General features: G+C 42.8%; 1 protein-coding gene across 2 annotated transcripts in view; it reads left to right on the top strand.

Annotated features, from left to right (window-relative positions):
- Window positions 1-4,651: 4,651 nt before the first annotated feature.
- CYYR1 (cysteine and tyrosine rich 1) overlaps window positions 4,652-17,934 on the top strand; it is a 65,368-nt gene continuing 52,085 nt past the window's right edge. The window contains exons 1-2 of one of the 2 annotated variants that reach the window (XM_062002359.1): window positions 4,652-4,781; window positions 6,831-6,936. In XM_062002359.1, the coding sequence (XP_061858343.1) occupies window positions 4,679-4,781; window positions 6,831-6,936 (209 nt within the window). In that variant the 5' untranslated portion in view covers window positions 4,652-4,678. The remainder of the gene's footprint in view (window positions 4,782-6,830; window positions 6,937-17,934) is intronic. The other variant, XM_062002367.1, reaches the window with a different exon arrangement.

Below are 17,934 nucleotides of genomic sequence, written 5' to 3' on the forward strand. Positions count from 1 at the left end.
CTAGTTTGAATTAAGTTCTTACATTTCTGATTTTGATCCAGTCAAAAAATAAATCCTCAAAAAGCAATACAGATATTTAAGAAAGATTATTTCATTACTCTGATTCTGAACTCTCATACTGAATTATTAAAAAAAAAAAAAAAAGATTGTTTTGGGAGTGAGAGGTTTTGGAAGAGAAAAAACATCAATGTTAACGCCTAAACCCGAGACTCCTCTGGTTAGTGAATTTTCTCCAGATGTTGTTACTGTTTGCTAAGCTTCACTAACCACTACTGATCAGTTTATCAAATATATGTTTCATTAAGGAAACCAGTAAAGCATACAAGTGCCTGTATTTTTAAAGTGTCTATCAAGGCTGAATGAAATTCAGCCTTTCTGCAGATGCCTACTGTCAGCATAGGTTTCTAAATCACTGTCTGGTGCTCTGGTGTTTTTGAGACATTCCTTGCTCTGAAGAATAATGCCAAAGGTGTTCCACTCTTTCCCTTTCTGTAGGCAAATGCATAACGGTAGTATGAACAAGGAAATATCTGCCTTGCAAATCATTACTTTAAAAAAAATCCACTTATTTTCTTTTTTGCTGCCTTCATCTTTTCTGGGAGCAAAATGTAGGTAAAGCCTTTGCTAGCTTTTATTCAAGGTTACAAAAAAGTATGTATTTTTACATTCAGAATTAGAATAATTGTGTAGAATGTAGTTGCTATGCTGGAGAGATTCCATCTACCTTAACACAGTAGGCATAACTGAAGGGGCCATAAAAGATGTTTTTTGCCAACAAAGAATAGCAGCATTCCTGCATCATGCTTTTAGCGAGCCTTACACAGCAGCAGGCAGGAGTGTTGACTCCACTCCTTATATATCAGAGACTGTCAGTCTGGGCAGAGGAGAACAAGACTGTCTCATAGCCTTCTAGGAGCTCAGTGATAAATTGTCCAGGGTCAAAGATGCTGGCAGAAATTAGAAACCTCAAAGGAAATAATAAAGTGGCTTGTATCCAGATAAGTAGCAATGTAATTATAGATAACGTTCTTGAAAAAGAAAGCAAGCATGGATTTTTTTTTTTGTGTTATAGTTATTAATAGTGTATGTGTAACTATATGCCAGTACTACAACAGACCTTATGTGTGCTAAGGTAGTGGTCAAGAAAAGACATGGGACTGTCAAAGGAGGATAGAGTCTGACATTGAAAATCCATTTTAAATATCACATTTAGTATTCAGGCCATCTTCAGAAAAAGATTTATCAGAAAAAGCATCCCAAAGTGGTAATGAAACCGATTAGAAAGGTGAAAAGATTTACATTTAAAGGAGGAGAAAAGAGTAAGTCTTTTTGACTAGTGGTGAGATAAGTAAAGGGAGTCAGAAGGAAATCAGAAATTAAAAGCCCAGTCTGGCTAAGAGTGGAATCATTGGGAAGCCTTCCATTAACTTCAACAGAAGTTGGAGAATGCCCTTGGTCAGCTAACCCTGGTTGTTTTTTCATGGTGTAGCAACTAAATGAAACATATAATGAAACGATATGTGTCATCTAAAGTACAGCATGTCTATTGTATTCCCTTCTGCTGACATGGACACAGGAACCTAGAAGAAAACCAAGGTGATATTTACAGTTTCCCAGGAAATAAAGCTGACACATGTATCACTCCTGACTGAGAACCATACACCTTAATCTTCCATAGCCAGGAGCAGAAGGTGGCGCTCAGAGGTGGCTAACACTGAGAAGGTGAGACTACCCCTTCATGCCATTACAGGATAACATGGGGCAGAGCTGAATAGACATCTTCCCTAATGCCCCTCTTCCCAGAACCAGGGGTTTGCCTGACTCAACAGCTTCCCTGCTGCTGTAAAGTGTGTCCTGGCTCTTTTACAGATGCTCAGAAGTTGATTGGCTTGCTACAAGCTGGAAAATAGTAGAAGACTTATCATTCCTCATGTTGAGCCAGTTATCAGCTTGAGCTCCAGAAGAGACATCTTTGTATGTATACAAGATATCTTGTTAATTATTTTTAAGTGATTTCTCTAGAGGTAGTCTAGAGGTAAAGAAGTTTAAATGCTTGTCCTAGACATGTACTTTTTCCTCTATTAAGTTTCCTCTAGTGCACTACGTTTGATAATTACTGTTTCTAAACTGCTAATTAAGCTTCTGGAGACAGAGATGCCTGATTACAGTGAGTTTCAAAACAGTAGTGCACTGGGAGTGGGATTTTCTTCTTGAACTACGCCTGACGATTAGCACTTTAGGGCTTGTACACTTAACATGTTATCAATCCTTCATGCTTTTCGAAACCATCTTTCAAAAAACCATTTTTGGTAAGAGATGATTTTGCTATCACATGGTGCTGATATGTAATTTTAAAAGGAGTATCATCATGGCTAGGACCTTAGCTCTAATCCTTTGTTTTCTTTTGCTATGAACCACTCTTCCCTTAAAGTCTCTTTTTGAGGACATGAAATAGGTTTTGGTCCCTGAAAGCACTCACCTCACACCAGCACAATCAGATGATTCCGCCCTGAGATCATTCTTCTTAGCCTTCTACAAAGTCTCCTCCATAATGCCGAGGGCAATGGTAAGAGGGCAGAGTAAGGGATGAGTTGAGCATGCCTCCTTCCAGCAGATTTCTTAACTTTCAGAGCAGACAGTACAGATGAAATGATGAACAGCCCCTGGATCGGCCTGTGATAACCCATAACAGGAGCAGCACCGCACCACTCCAGGCTCTCTTAACACCAGCTTACTTGCCAGGGTAGGTTAAAGGCTGGTAACACAATGTCAGAAGATATATTTTGTGATCTTCCTCTCTTCCAAGAAAAAGAAAAATCCACAAGAAGAAGCAGTTGAAATCTCAGATTGAAAGTTTCTCATGGATTATTTTCAACATTAATTTGAAGATATATTTCCCTTTGTTGGATGGACCTTTCAATAATTTATCCAAAGGACAGTACTTGGCAAGTAACAACTAAGGCTTGGGAGTATCAGAGAGACTCAAAGGACTTTTCTCTTGCTGACAGAAAAACTAACAGCTACAGAAGGTCCAGAAGGTTGTTATCTGCAAATCAGTGCAGAAGTCAAACATACTATGCTGATTCACAACTACTGGGCAATTTTACCCAATGTTTTATGGACATACTGAAAGGCGACCTGACAAGAGAGCTGTGAAGGAAACTGCAAGGGAAGGAATCAACAACAAAAATGGAAGAACAGAAAAGAAATAACCAACAAAAGAGCTTTCTAAGACATGCTGGCATGGTGGTTAAAGACGATTAATTAAAATAAAAAACCTTGAGATGTCAGAGTTTCTGGGTATTACCAGCCAGATTTGAGACTCCTTTACATGATAAATTCTTTTCCTTTCCTACCAATGCTTTCCATTGTCAAAATCATACTGTTTTTTTCAAGCTTTTTTTCGGGGACAAACTGTGGCCTGTGACCAGACAGACTCAGGGAACAGATGCAATTCCTCCAAAATTAAGTTACTGTCCTGGTTTCAGTTTTACTCTCAACAGCTAACATATAACCTTTTATGCATTTAATTCAGGTTGTTGCATAAACTAAGGAATACACAGTGCAGGGTAGTTAAAAGCATAAGTTTTTCTTTGTTGATGGTCAGGTTCTGGCACACATTTTAAAAAATCCATTCAGCTGTGTGTTGACAAACAAAACCACCGTGTTTCAAGTGATTTAGCTTGATGGCTTTGGGGTTTTGCTGCTGTTAGTGTAAATCCTTTATAAAAAAATGTTAATTATATGTTTCTGTGTCAGCTTTACCCTCTCAGCTGCCAGCAGCAGGAAACCCATTATGAGCAGAAACACCTGTGGATGTTTCTCATTTTTCTGTGCATACTTCAGCCTTTCAAAGGGCATTCCTCGACTTGCAGCTCTTCATGCAAAGTCAGAGCTAACCGTTCTGTTTTATGAGATCCTCACGGGGTGAAGTTTGGCCTCCGGGCCCTGGCTGTGGGAAATCTCGCACGAGTTAATTACGGCAGCACTATCAAAAATTACTCTTGAAAAATACTTCTGAGCGAGCAGGGTTCTGGCCCGGTGACGGGCAATCTGTAACAGTGAAGTGAATGGACAAGCCTATTGGGGGTTGTGGCTCGGCGGCGCGGTTCCGCTGTGGCTCCCTCCCTACCTCCCTGCCCGTGGCACCAGAGGCCGCCGCGCTGGCTCCGGGACAGCGGGACGTGCACTGGCAGCCACGCGGGAAGCAGGCCGGCTCTGCCATCACTGCGGCATCCCGCCTTTAAGACAGCTCGTCCCAACACGCGCACCGATTCCGCTCCCGCGCTTACAAACAAGTCACAAGTTTAACCCTAGTTTACAAACAACCACGATTTAAATCCCAGCAGAAAACCAAGGCAGCGGGAGGAAGCCGGGTGAAGCCTTTCACACCCCCTTGGGGTTCCCCTCGCGGGCCTTCGCCGGGCCGGGCCAGGCCGAGGAGGACAAAGGCGGCAGGAGGCGGGGAAGCGTCAGGGGCCGCGGAGCGACGGGGCAGACCCGCCGCCGCCACCCACGGAGTCGCCGGCACAGCCCGGGGGCGGCCCCGGCACGGCGCGGGACGACGGGCTCGGCCCGGCCCCGACGGGGCCGCCCGCCCCCGCCACCCTCCCCACCCCGGCCCGCCTCCGCCCTGCGCCGCGACGGGGCGGTCGGCGGCTCCGCGCCCGCCGCCGGCATGGAGGCAGCGGGGTGGCGCGGCCGGGCCCAGGGGCGCCCCGCCTGGGGGGTGCTGCGTGCCCCTCTCCTCCTCCTCTTCCTCCTCCTCCTCCTCCTGGCAGGTCAGCGGTGTCGTGTGGGGGTGCGGGGCCGGGGGGAGGCGCGGGTGAGAGCGGGGCTGTGAGGGCGGAGACGGCCGGGGACCGGCAGCGGCCCCCGCGATGCCCTCCGCCGGCAGTCGCGGCGAGTAGCGGGGCCCGGCCGTTTAAGGCAGGCGCAGGGGCTTTTACTCGTCCGTGATGGAGTTGGCGGCTGGAGTTGGAAGAGGCTGTATGGGGACTCTCAGCAGACTTCTCCCAGACGGGGTGTGCAGTGCGTGACTGCCGCGCGGGCTGCGGGCAGGTTGAATCCTTCGGGACGGGCGCCGTGAGGTGTCCCGGCCCCGCGCCCCTGGTAGGGCCAAGGTTAGTGAGTTGACGGGAGCGGGAGCCGGTGGCCGCTGCTGCCAGACGCGTTAGGGGCACAGCTGGTGATGGAAGCGGTCGTGCAACGGTGGGCCACAGAGCAGAAGCCTGAAGCTGCTGGCATGGGGAGGCCTGCAAAAGTAACTGTGCAAAAGCTTTGACGTGAGAAGTGTCACATATAGGCATCATGGTCACCCCCAAGTTGCAGCTCCTTCACAGCAGGGCCCGTGCCAGTCACTGGCCTGCCCTCTCCTTCTGGAGTTAGCCATCCCTCAATCTGCCTCAGTTCGCTCGCTGTGAGGGCTGATCTTCTTTGTGCGTGTGTGTTTACTACAAGAGTAATTGCACAGATTTAGGGTGCAGGTATATGAGCTGACTCGTGTGCTGGGTTCCAGAGCCCTCACCCTCACTTGGTGCTTGTTTTCAAGCGGAGGCCAAGCATGAGCAGGTTCAGAAGAGCTGACCTGCTAAAATATAATGAGCAAGATTAAGGTTTTGGGATGGATCAGCAGCATGAGTTGTCAGTGTAAAAAAGAAGATGGCGCAAGGTGAGAACTTCCAGCCAGAGGAGGGGCAGGAACAGGAGTGTGGTAGCAGCCGAGATGAGATAGGGTTGCCTAGATCCTGGCACACCAAAAGCTGAGGCAGCATGGATGGAAGGCAGTAGTGGGCATCGGAGAGTGATTCACTGCAGCCTGGAGAATGGGAGCCATAGCATAACGGGTATGCAGAAGTGTAGTTTGTCATCTTCGTTTTCAGGTCTCTGCCGTGGCAGTGTGTGTATGACTGAAGAGGTCACCGAGGATGATGGTGTGCCGGCCAGAGAGTCTATTTGGATTCATCTAGGTCCTGAGAGTTAGGAAGGAGAGCCTGGGATGAGATGTGGGAAGCGTGGGAGTGCAGTGGCAGTACCCAGAGACTGTACAGTGTTATATAATTGGGGACGACTCAACTTAGTGCAATTGTGGCAGCACAAGAGGTTGATAGCTTTAAAATAGCTTCTCATGGCAATAAAAGGATATGTGTTCTTCTATGCTTCTAAATTGTAAAAAAATCTGTCTTACCGTCTCTTCACAATTTGTGTTGTTCGTCAGCCTAGCAGAGCATCACTCCTGTAAATGTTTGTGGCCCCATCTGAGCAGAACAGTCTTTGGCAGCGGGGCAGAGAGGATATCGCTGCCCCTGTGCTGGGTGCTGCCATGCCATGCCAGCCATGGCCCTGGAGCTGGAGTGTAGTGAGCAGAACTGCTGCCAGCTGGCAGGGCATGAGGGAGCCCCAGGAAGCTCTGATTTACACATAGGGCTGGGCAGACACTGGGGGAGGTAGCCAGTTCCCGGACAGTTTTCTTTTGCTCTCCTGCAGCTCAGTGAGAGGCAGCCTGGCCTCTGAGCTCCTTGCTGGAATGGAAAAGGTGGTGTCTTGACATTTCAAAATGCCGTTTTTCTTTCAAATGATTAAATGTGAGAAGGAACTGATATGGCCAACTACAAAATACCCATACACAAACAAAGCACCTAATTCTGAACTTCCTACTGAAATGCAGAATGAGTGGGAATGGGCTGCCATTAGGATTACAGGGTCAGGTCGCGCCTTGAGTGAAGTCCTATGGCTGCATAAAAGTGTTAAATTGCATTTTCTTTAAAGCTGTGCCGTACAGCATTTTGTTGTTGCTGCCATTTGACCGCATGAATGTTATTTTTATTCAGCAGAAGATTGTCTGGCTCAGTGTGATAATGACTGCAAAGCTTACTGCTGTGATGGGACTACTCCCTACTGCTGTTCATATTATGCCTACATTGGGAATGTTCTTTCGTAAGTATATTTGTGTTTTAGAAAAAACTCATGTGCCCTGTTCATGGACTTGATGCCAACTCAGGTTGCGGGAAGCTGTGTTTTGGCAATAAACAGAGGCAGGGTTTTGGTTTTTTTGGTTTTGGTTTGTGTTTTTTCCTTGCTGGTAGTAAATATTGATATTCATCTAAAGCCTCATGTAGCATTTGGTTTTGAAGCATACCAGAAAACTTGTTTAAATTGAGGGTTATGGCGTTAGCTTCTGTGCAGTAATCTAATTTGTAGAAGTAAGATTTAGAGATGGTGAGAACTTTGTTCCAAGCTCTTCAGATGAAAAGCACTGTGAAGAGAAATCTTGTGGGGTTTGTTGAAATGCTTTGTTACAATGCCTGAGTCAAGACACTGTTCAAATAGCTCGGATTTGAGATTCTTTTTGCTTTGAGTACTTGGATTTTATCTTTTTCATTTTCTTTTTATTGACTTGGTTGTTTTTGTTAAATGATGTTTTGACTTTTGATGGAATTTATTAAGTAGGTTCCAAGTGAAGGTAATCTGACCCTTTAACACTGTGGTATGGATAGCATGTTTCACAGTGCCTGAAAAAAAAAGAACCTTAGCAAGTGAAACGAGGTGGTTATGAATATTTCCTGCCTACAGAAAAATACAGGAGTAAACTGTTGATTAAAAACATAGGCTCCTGTGCAGCTGTTTAACTCTGCATGGGTGAGGAAGCAGAGAAGCTTGCGTGCCAGCAGACCTGCCTGTAGGCTGTGGGCTTAATTTAAGTGACAACCCCTAAGTATTACATTCATGTGTGATGACAAACCTAAACTAAACATACAATGTTGTCCTTCAAGGTAGGGCATCTTACCTTCTGTTTTGTCAACCCCACCAGTAATTTCCTTAACCTTTAACATACAGCCTTTGAGGTGAGGTATTTTTGGTTTATATTCTTGACTAAAGCCAGAAAAGGAAAAAGAGATACATCATATGGGTAGCTTGGTGCTTGGGGAGAAGTGAGTGGGAAGGTGGTAGCTGCTTTATCTAAAAAGACTCCTCTGTTGTAGGTTTTGTTTGAGACATGGTACCTGGGGAACATGCCAGTGTTCCCTTCAGCATATTTTATGGCACTTTGAAGGAGTAGGCAGCGTGATGATATTTTAATGCAGAATTGATCCACAGTTTTTAAAGCAGATCAGACACTTCCTGGGCTAAAGTAAATAAAATGATGATAGAGCACCAGAATCCTTTATTCCTCTGAAAATAAAAAAGCATGTACTTGAGATTGATTACTGTTGTAGATTGATATGGGATTTTTTTTCCCCTCATTCATCTAGGGAATGTCTGCTTTGATATAATTTGTCTTTCTTATTCCAAAACTGCTTTCCCATTTACATGCATGAAAGGATGTGCTGTGTTTGAATACCTTATTCCAGCTCATATATGATTAGGAATGATGGTCACAATAGCATAGGATATCACATTGTAAGAAAGAGCCTTCCCATAGAGCAAGTGTATGTCATCTTTCACTTCCACATGAATCTCACCAGCATTTGTCTAGCCTAATGTCAAAGCAGAGGTTCTTTGGAGTGACTGCTGAAAATGTTCAAACCATGCCTTCGGCACCAGGTTGACTCCTAGTCTTTTGTGTGTATATTTAACAAATGTAAACAGTTATTGGGGTAGAGCTCAGCATAAGTGGCTCCCAGACACTGGAAAGGTTTGTGTGGATGTGTATCTGAATGGTTTTGAATACTCGAGGACCTCTTACAAGTGCTGTTTGCCACAACATGTCTCAAAGGAGCCATTTGATTCTTCCGATTTTTTATGGTTAAGTACTCCAATTCATAGTCTCGAAGACTAGTCAGAAGTCATTGTACTCCTCTGACTTGACATTTTTTGTGACATTTTTTGTGCCATAGATTTCCCTGCCACCCCCTCAAGAGCTGGTTTGGGTGTGTCTTCTTTAAACATGTGCAATCTCATTTTGAAAACTTCAGACATGTGTTGACTGTCTGTCCTGGTAAACTGTTCTATTGTGCATTTATTAACATTAGTGGGAAATTTTGCTGGGAAATGAAGGTCGAAATTCCTACTGTCAGCTCTTATCTGTGAGTTTGAAATGTGGTGCTAAATAATGACACACAATGACAGCTCTCAAACTTATAGCAGGGCTGAGTGAACTCAGTCAGCCTCACATGTAAGATTTGCTTTGTTTTGCTTTGCCCTACTCAGGAGTCAATTCTTTTGCCTTCCTTTGAGCTCCACTAATATTTTCACTTCTTTCTTGAAGTGTGGCTAGAAGGGCTGAGCACAGGATTTTGAAAGAAGCATTGCTGGGATTATTTTGAGTACCTATTTTGAAGCAGCTATCTGTGATGATTACAGAAGACATAAGTGAACTTAACAATTTGTTCCAGGTCTAAGTCCTTAAGTCACGGTCTTCAAGGTGTATCTACTGCTTTAAGTCTGCAAACTGTTCCTTGCTAGGTTTGCTACCTGGCATTGAAAAAAGTGGTTACTGTGAGTTTTAACTGTGTTCTGGAAGAGTAACCTTCCCTTTTCATCATTTGGCACTAAAGGAAGCTTTTCTTGCAGAAGTTTCATGTTGCTTTGCCCCCAAATGACAAACTGATGACATTGCATTAGAGGAAGACATGATCCCTGGAATTTAGAAATGGGCACTAGCGACCCATCTGTTTGTGTCTCTCTTGACAGCTGTGTGTTGAAATCTTTTAAAGAACCATTTTTTATTCACCAAACTATTTGTCCTAATAATTCTACATAGTGCTGTTTTTTCAATATCCTTCTTCTCCCGTGTCATTTTTGATCCTACTGTCTGCAGCAAACTATAGACTTGGTCTGCATGGGTGCTTTCAGAAGTGCCTTTTTACTGTCTTTAAACATCATTAGTAGTCCTCAGTGCTGTATTGCCTCCTCTGCTTCCTTAGAGGTTGCCTATGATTATTCATTTGTTTATCACTAATTTCTCTGCTCTCTCCATTCTTTATAAATCTGCTGGTCTTTCTGAAGTTTCTGCTCTTTATCTTCTTGGGCATGTGCTTTTTTCACAAGCATAACTCTCTCTTGCAACACTGGAAAAGCCCTTTGGCATGCAGTAGGTTCTTTTTAAACGGTTCTCTGCATTTTTTCTCTCTTCTTGTTCTATGTTGACAATTGTGCAAACAGAATATGAACACCAGGCAATAATGTATATACTAATTCTAAAACAGTCACTGTGACTAGATCATGATCGTTGATGCTTAAGTTGCTCGTAGCTTTTAGGTGATTTATTAAGTCTCTTCACTCATCAAAACATTGAGATATTCCACGTAGGGTTTTAGAATTTTCTATTTTAAGAAGTCATCGTCTTTTTAGGACACCGGGAAATTTTTTTTTTCTTCAGTCAGATGAGATTTTCATCAAACATCCTCCAGGCTGTGTGCATCTGTGATTAGCCTGTTTTTATTTCCACACATGAAGAACAGATGCAGGGTTATTGGCTCACTGTAGTATCAGGATTTCAGGGCCTGTAGGAGATTTAACTCCGTCTTTAGTTGGACTACAGGTATAATCTGTAAGTATTCAAGGTCTATGACTGAGCCATCTGTAATCTCATGCGCATCTCTAATGTGAAATAACACATCCTTCCTCCCCCTCTCCACTTCATGATACCCTTTCAGAGCAAGCTGTTAGAGCATTAACTTTCCAGCTATATTTCCCTTCCTACTAGTTTTCAATAGCTACAGCCTGCCATTATTTCCTCTGATGCATATGCATTTCTTCCTGTTTATTTGCTTGGCATCTAGTCCTTAATAGTAAGCCCTTCCAAAAATGTATTTTCTTGGACATATTACAGATTTGGTTTTGGATTTGTGCAACATAATGGAGCTGTGTCTGTGGGATGAAGGAAAAGGTGTAAGGATGCTTCAGTACTTAGTTGTTCCTCCTGTCCACCTTTTCACTCCCCACCAAAATAAAGCTTGGAGGCACCCTTCGAGACTTCAGCGTCATCATTGTGAGTCAAGGAACTCATGCTGCCCACCTCCCCAGAAACTAGTTCCTAGGCTGTTGAATCATCTGTGACTGGCCTTTTATCAGTTTCCCTGGGGTGTGTCTGCTTCTGCAGTTTGCTGCTAGGCTAGGGACTGCGAGGACTCCAGTGTATTTTTTCCTTGACAGGTGCTCCAGGTTTGCCTACAACAGTATCTCCCTTACTAACCAACAGGAACCATTTTGCCTTCTGTCACTCAGAGGAGTTGAAGACATCTGGTTATTGCCTTCAGCTCCAGCCTCAAACCTCAAAGCTCCTCAGAGGTGGGAGTGGGTACAAAAGACATTTCTTCTGCAGAACCCAAATTTGAATGTGTATTTCTTACAGCATTCTTTGTATTTGCTTCTGAGGGGCCCTAAATTGCCTGATCCATGTGCTTATCCTGATGGATTTTCTGTGGGCTGATTTTCATCTTAGTCTTCTCCACCACCTTGTACCTTGTGTTTATCATGGCCCACAAGTAACTTTGAGCCATTAAGAGCTCTCAGGGCAGAGTTGTCAGTAATTGTGTGTTGTTGGGAGTGGTTCTGGATGCTACCTTTGCTCTTTCACAGCACTTCACGGCTAGCAGCTGTGAGTTGATGTGAAATAATCCTAGATTCTAGGTAAATAATGAAGCAAAGAGGACAAATATTCAAGTCAGTACTACTGGGACAACTGAATATGCAGTGGAAATGAAAAGATTTACACTCAGATTTGGCCAACAGTATTTAAGAAAGTCATTGATAAAATATTCAGCCCTTGTGATTGGTCCTTTTTTCCCTGGGTAAGTCTTTAAGGGCAATATTGGCTTAGGCAGAAGAAAGGTAAGATACAGAGGTGCTGCATTACATTGCAGAGGGTACGAAGTTTCTTGGTAAATGTCTTCAGAATTACTTACTTTAAGGCAACCTGTATTTAGAAAAACAAAACAAAACGTGTGATTCCAAAGACTTCAAAAGTAACTGGAGGAAAAGATAAATAAAAACTTTAGAGAACTATGATCTCATTACAGGCAGTGGATGGCAACTTGCAAGACACTAGGTGGAAAAATCTTACCAGGGATAATAAGGAAGCAACAGCCTGTTCAGTGACTATTAAAATATCAGGTGTTATTTACATGAACTTAATGTATGTTGGTTGGAGGGGGTGAGATTTTTGGATGGGTTTTTTGTTTTGTTTTAAGTCTACGTCTTGCACAATGTGGCCAGGAAGGAAGGAAGGAAGGAAGGCAGACAGAGAGAATGGGAGGAAAAGAGGCAGAGAATATATTTATCATGAAAACCATGTGCATGCCTCAGCTTCCAAAACTGAAGAAAAAGCCATGTGTAGTGTATCTAAGTGCAGCATTTGACTTGAAGTGCTTCATATCCCGCAGTACTTTTGAAAAAAGCAACTGATCTCCGAGAATGCCATTTTTGTTCATCAAAGGAAGAATATCCCTTAAGCTGGTTCACTTGATAAAAGAATATGGGATGGAGGGTAGGTATGGAGGAGGGGTGCACCAAAAGACATAATGAACACATTTAGAGCTCGGGACATAGAGATTTAGCCTCTGGAGATCACAGTGAATTAAAAGTAAAGATGAGGAAGCTTGGCATTCACTTTAGATTCCAAATTATTAAAATTAGACACTTTCAGGCATCCCACAGTAAATATGTGAAGCAGCATATGGATTGGGGATGGTTCTGTGTCTGCACTTCATTTTTATGGTACTCTGCTTAAAATAAAATTGTATTCCCCTTCATCAATGTAATGTTAAAAATTTCTCATGATTGAAGCACTTTGGCACAAGAGGTAAAACTGCAATTTACCTGTCAGTTGCCATTTCATGCCTCTGGCTCTGTCACGTCTGCATATGATGCCAGAGGTGCACCAGAGGCCTGGTTCAATAATGTTTTTTCCATTTGGTTTGAGTTGTGGCTTCTGATCAGGAGAGTTTTCCTCAATGAGCGTGTGGAGCAGAGCCTGAGGATGCTTGTGCTGAGGGCTGGAGGCTCGCTATAAACATGTCATCAATAAGAGCAAGACTTTGATAATTAGACTAAAACCATCTCCCTTTCATTCTGCCTTAGAGGTGAGCCTTTTAAACCTTTGTCTTCAGTGTCTGAAGTACCTGTGGATGCATGCTGTTTGCACTTAAGCTTGGGAAGACCTCCACAAGATAGGCATCCAGCTCTCTGTGCTGGGGTTTCATTAAATACATCTTAGAAAAATATCTAGGACCATGTTTTCATTGTAAGATCTGCTGGAGAGAAAACTGGTATTTGAAGTGTGACCTTAGCAAAGTGTTTGAACTTCCAGGTTTGGGGTTTTTTTTTTATTTCATACCTATTGTCCCAGTTCATATCCTTCAGCGAGGAATGTGTGATCCGATTTACGACCGGAGCGGTATCTGCTCTTCATGACAACTGCAGAGGAAACCCATGTCAGCACCAGAATTAAAACACAGGGTGCCTCTTCTTTAGCCTTTTGTGTTTTCATTTCTGACCCTATGTTGTGACATGCAGCTCAAAATGGGAAAAACCTGTTCTGCCTGCCAAACTGCGGCACTCAAAGGATAGCCGCTGCTTCAAGTCTCCTGCCACTTCTTTGGGGGTGTCTGACTAACTGTTTTGAAATGTTTGAGACTAATGGAATTGAGTTCTTTTGTTTGTTTGGTCAGTTTTGAAAGTTTAGGTGTTTTTATTTAAGTGGGTAGCCATGAGAACTAGAATACTTTTTTTAGTGAAAACTGGAAGTCTTTGTAAACATGCAAGTTCAATTGTTCATAAGAAAAAAGGGTAGTATGGTTTTGTGCTCAAGCTTGAGTTGTTGGCATCCCTGTGGATCATCTGTTTTTCATCATTGGGATGGTTGTTAGAATCTGGCCTGAAAGTGGAAGCATTAAGGTATAAATCACTGAAATTCTCTCTGTGGCTTACAGAAAACTCTAAGGGAGAAAAATAAACATTTGTAAGGAATTCGGTGAAATTAGCTTGCTTATACTGCACTATTTATTTTAAAAAGATTTTCCGGTGAAAAGGGGAGATAATTTTGTGTTTATCAGTTGCAGTGGTCTGTTTTGGAAGCCTGTAGAATTTTTTATAATGTTCATTGTGTAAAAGGTAAATGTTTTCTTAACTTACTAAGACTGAGCCCAGGGATTATGTTGATTGTGAGGACTGTCCTTTCTTTGTAAGAATTTTACCTCTGCCTGTTATTTTATATCCCCTCACACGTCTTCCCCTCTTTCAAGTGGGAGAAAGGTCCACCTCCAAGTTTGATTAGAACCTGCAACTTTGCAGAGTCATCACTACATCCAAAGCTTTCAAGAGAATTCAGATAGTCTGCTAGGCACCAGTTCAGCAAAGTAGTTCAGTGCTTTTGTAACTTCAGGGTGGTGAGGAGATGCAATGGGTAGAGTCCTCATTCTGTTGAAATCAATAACCTAATTACTTCAGTGGGGATTTCATGCACTTGGCTCTAATGGGACAAGTTGTAAGCTGAAGTGCCTTCTTGAATCCAAGTGTTAGAAGAAACCCTTTTCTTTCTTTCTTTTTTTTTTTTTTTAATCACCAGAGTGTCTTCCACATTCACTGCCACTTCATGCTCCCTTGCTCCCAGTTCAAGGGCTGCTTAATAAGGTGTATCACTCCTGGAGGGTCAGGAAGTACTCAGGACTAATCCCACCTCATCTGACCCATCCACACGTCCTGCACATCCAATGCATACATGCCTCCTGTTCCCCCAGCTGAGGATTTTCTGTTTTATTGGCTAACTCTGAGATTTAACTGAGCTCATGGGATTCTCAGAGGATTAGTCTGGTGCGCTTTGTATTGGTTGCTCTGTAGTAAGTAATATCACACTAACTTGTAGCAAGATTATTAATGAAGATACTCCTGGGTGAAAAGCTGTGCAAGAGGGCCATTTGATGCTGCACAGAGTATAACTGCAGACAATCCAAATAAAACCTGCAGCACTAATTCAGTATTTGAACAGTATTGTTCTAGAAAGATAACCTCTCATTCTAATCTTAATGTGCCTCTTTAAGGGACAAAGTTCAGCGTAAATAAGCGATTAATTAAAAGATGAACTGTTAATTCACAGGGCAGCCATGAGTTCCTTTGAGATTTATAACCACAGTTAGATAGAAATTCCACGGTTAATATGATCGTTAGAAATTTGATGAAGTTTTCTCAAGATTTTTCTCTATTTCAGAAAGAAAAGATCTGTGATATTTACTTTCTGAATCACTTCTGCTATCATAGAAACCTTTTTTTTCTGTAATTAATTATTTTTGTAAAATAGAAGATTTCTCCTGACATTTACTCCATATGTAAGTATTTAGTACAGATTGGAGAGGCACTAATACCACAAACTCGGCAGGCATGTTTCAGCATTGGTTCTCCCTCTATTGGCTCATCTACACAGATACGAGATTTTTACTGCTATCATTAGATGGAGTTATTCCTTTTGCTCACAAGGGAGGCTTGGTTTAATGCTTGAATGTTCCAGCTTCTCTCTCTTTAGTGAGGCCCGTGGTACAGTTTGGCACAAGCATAAGAGGTACTAAGGGTCTACAGCTATTGTTGAAACATCTGTTCATCATCCAAGATGCAGTGAACCTTATTTTTAGGTGCCTTGTGGACTTGTTACATCGCTGTTGAAGCATAAAGGGACTGTGTGAACTTTCTCTACTCCAGGCCTTCATATAGTCTATAGCCAAGGTAGTCTAGTGCGGGTATAAATGGGGTACTGCTACTCTGTAGCTATTTCCAGCTGTGGAGCAGCCCATGGGGCACAGGCATGAGTACACTAGGAATAACATGTAAAATGCACTCCCAAATATGTGTGCTTATGCTCTCACATTAACTGCAGTTTTTGTCTCTGATACCGTGTACTGCTTATTCCTGTTGACTTATTCCTTCCAACAGCAGGGTAAGAAGAGGGCCTGGATGTAAGCCCTCAGTAAAATGACCAGAACAGAAATAGTCATTTGGAATGGGGGGGAGAAGTTAGCCTTGGAGAGTGGCATGTCACCCCATGGAGGGGGAAACACCAGTTTCACCAGCAGATATTATGCATTTCAGAAGACATAGATCCCCAAGAGCAGTTTGCAACCCTCTTGGTAAGGTAGCATAAACTGGAGAGAACAGAGGGGATGTCAAGCAGAGGAGGATTGCAGCTTTTGCCTGTTATGTTTCCTACATGACTGCATTTATTGTGTGTATGTGTGTATGTATACACTCAATTATTATAATGTATTTTGTTCTGAAATTCTATGTTGCCATTTGCCTACAGCACTAAAGCCATCTAGTCTACTGGTTGACGTTTTGATCTTGTTCTGATGTCTGTATTGCTGAAGCACCACATCAGTTCAGGGCACGATGAAGCTGCCAGATCCCCTTGCCAGGACTGCTTCAGACCAGCCCTCTCTGAGACTTTGGCTGGGGTGGTGAGCAGGAAGGAGGGAGGAGTGCTGCAGGGTTGCTCCTGGAGCACCATGTCTCTGCAGTATACCTGTGGAGAAAGAAACATGTGGAAATATTCTGATAGCAGATAGAGGAGCATTTGGAAATGGAAGACAAGCAGTGACGAGACACAAAATTAATTACTTACCTGTAAGTAGCACTTAGAAATGGTATTTCAGTGGTACATGACAGCAGTTCTTAATTCTTTTGTTTGGATCATATCCTTCAAGTCCCTGAGCTTTTTAGCCTCTCCTTATCTACTGCTTTGGAAATTTAAACCATGAGGAGAGAAAATAGGCAGACAGCATAAATTTAACACTTCACTTTTCATTGTTAGGGCTAAAGCAACTCTTAAGAGTGTTCTGTACAAGACCTTGTTGAAATGTATTTCAGAATCTTTGAGATTTTCCTGGAAAAGTAACAAGAATTTTGTTAGTGCAATGTTTTGTATAAAGAATACAGCTTTTTTTGCAATCACCTTTGCTTTCTACTTGTGTAGGATATTACCTTCTTGAAGGTTTCAAAATACTTATAGCGGTCAGTTGTTTCAGTCCTATGCTCAAAATATCCTGTCTGGCAAGTTAACAGTGTCTGGGCATTGTCTATCTGCCATCCACATAGCATTCTCTTGCTAGTGATGAGCTGCTCAGTTCTAAAAGCAGTATGATGAATTATTTGGGTTAATACGTGGAATATTGATTACTTGGAGTCAGAGTTTGAGATCTGAATATAGACATGACTATGCCATGCATAAATCTGTTCAGATTAAAACCTCTTGGGGTGGACAAATGGCCTTGCATGTGAGGAGACGCTGTGTGCCATGTCCAGCACAAAAGAGCTCACAGCTGTGAGTGAGAAGCCTTCGTGTTAGTCTGATCTAAATAATTAGTAACCTCCCCACCAACCTGTTGTGTCATGTGCAAATGTTGCATTCTTTTAAGACAAGTTATTTTTGTCTACCTCGTTTGCCAACATCTCTTTTCTGGGGCAGAGTTTCGCCCACACTGCAGTGTGCCAAATGCTTGCTGTGCTATGTGGTCCTAGTCCCCAAAGACCTCAGTGGGGCTGTGTCCAGTGAAAGCTAATACATTTGCTTGGCTGAAAGCTAATATTGTTTGTTCAGTCCACGGCAAGAACCCCGTGTTTGGCTTGGAAATAGATGGTCTGTTTACATAAACTGAAATTATGAAAATGGATGACAGGATCACCAGTGTGCTTACCTCGCATTGCTTTCCTCCAGTGATTCCTTGCAGGGATAATTTGATATTAAATTCCAGTGGAGAGCAAAAGAATAGAGCTTCAAGAGAGTGAGAGATGGATGAAAAGTTATGACCCTCATTCTCCTTTTTCAGCAACATTTAAAATTGTCTGAAGCAGAGCACAATGCATCTTTGTTCCTGAGCATTCACAACTGTTGAATGAAGCTTAATGATTGAATTAGTATATTTCCAGAAATGTAATAAAATGTCAGCTTGACAATAATGCTTTCAAAATTGCTATATGACAGGGTGTTGTAAATTCGGTGGCATGCCT

This window comes from Colius striatus, chromosome 1 (assembly GCF_028858725.1).
Source record: "Colius striatus isolate bColStr4 chromosome 1, bColStr4.1.hap1, whole genome shotgun sequence".
In the NCBI taxonomy this organism is placed as follows: Eukaryota; Metazoa; Chordata; class Aves; order Coliiformes; family Coliidae; genus Colius; species Colius striatus.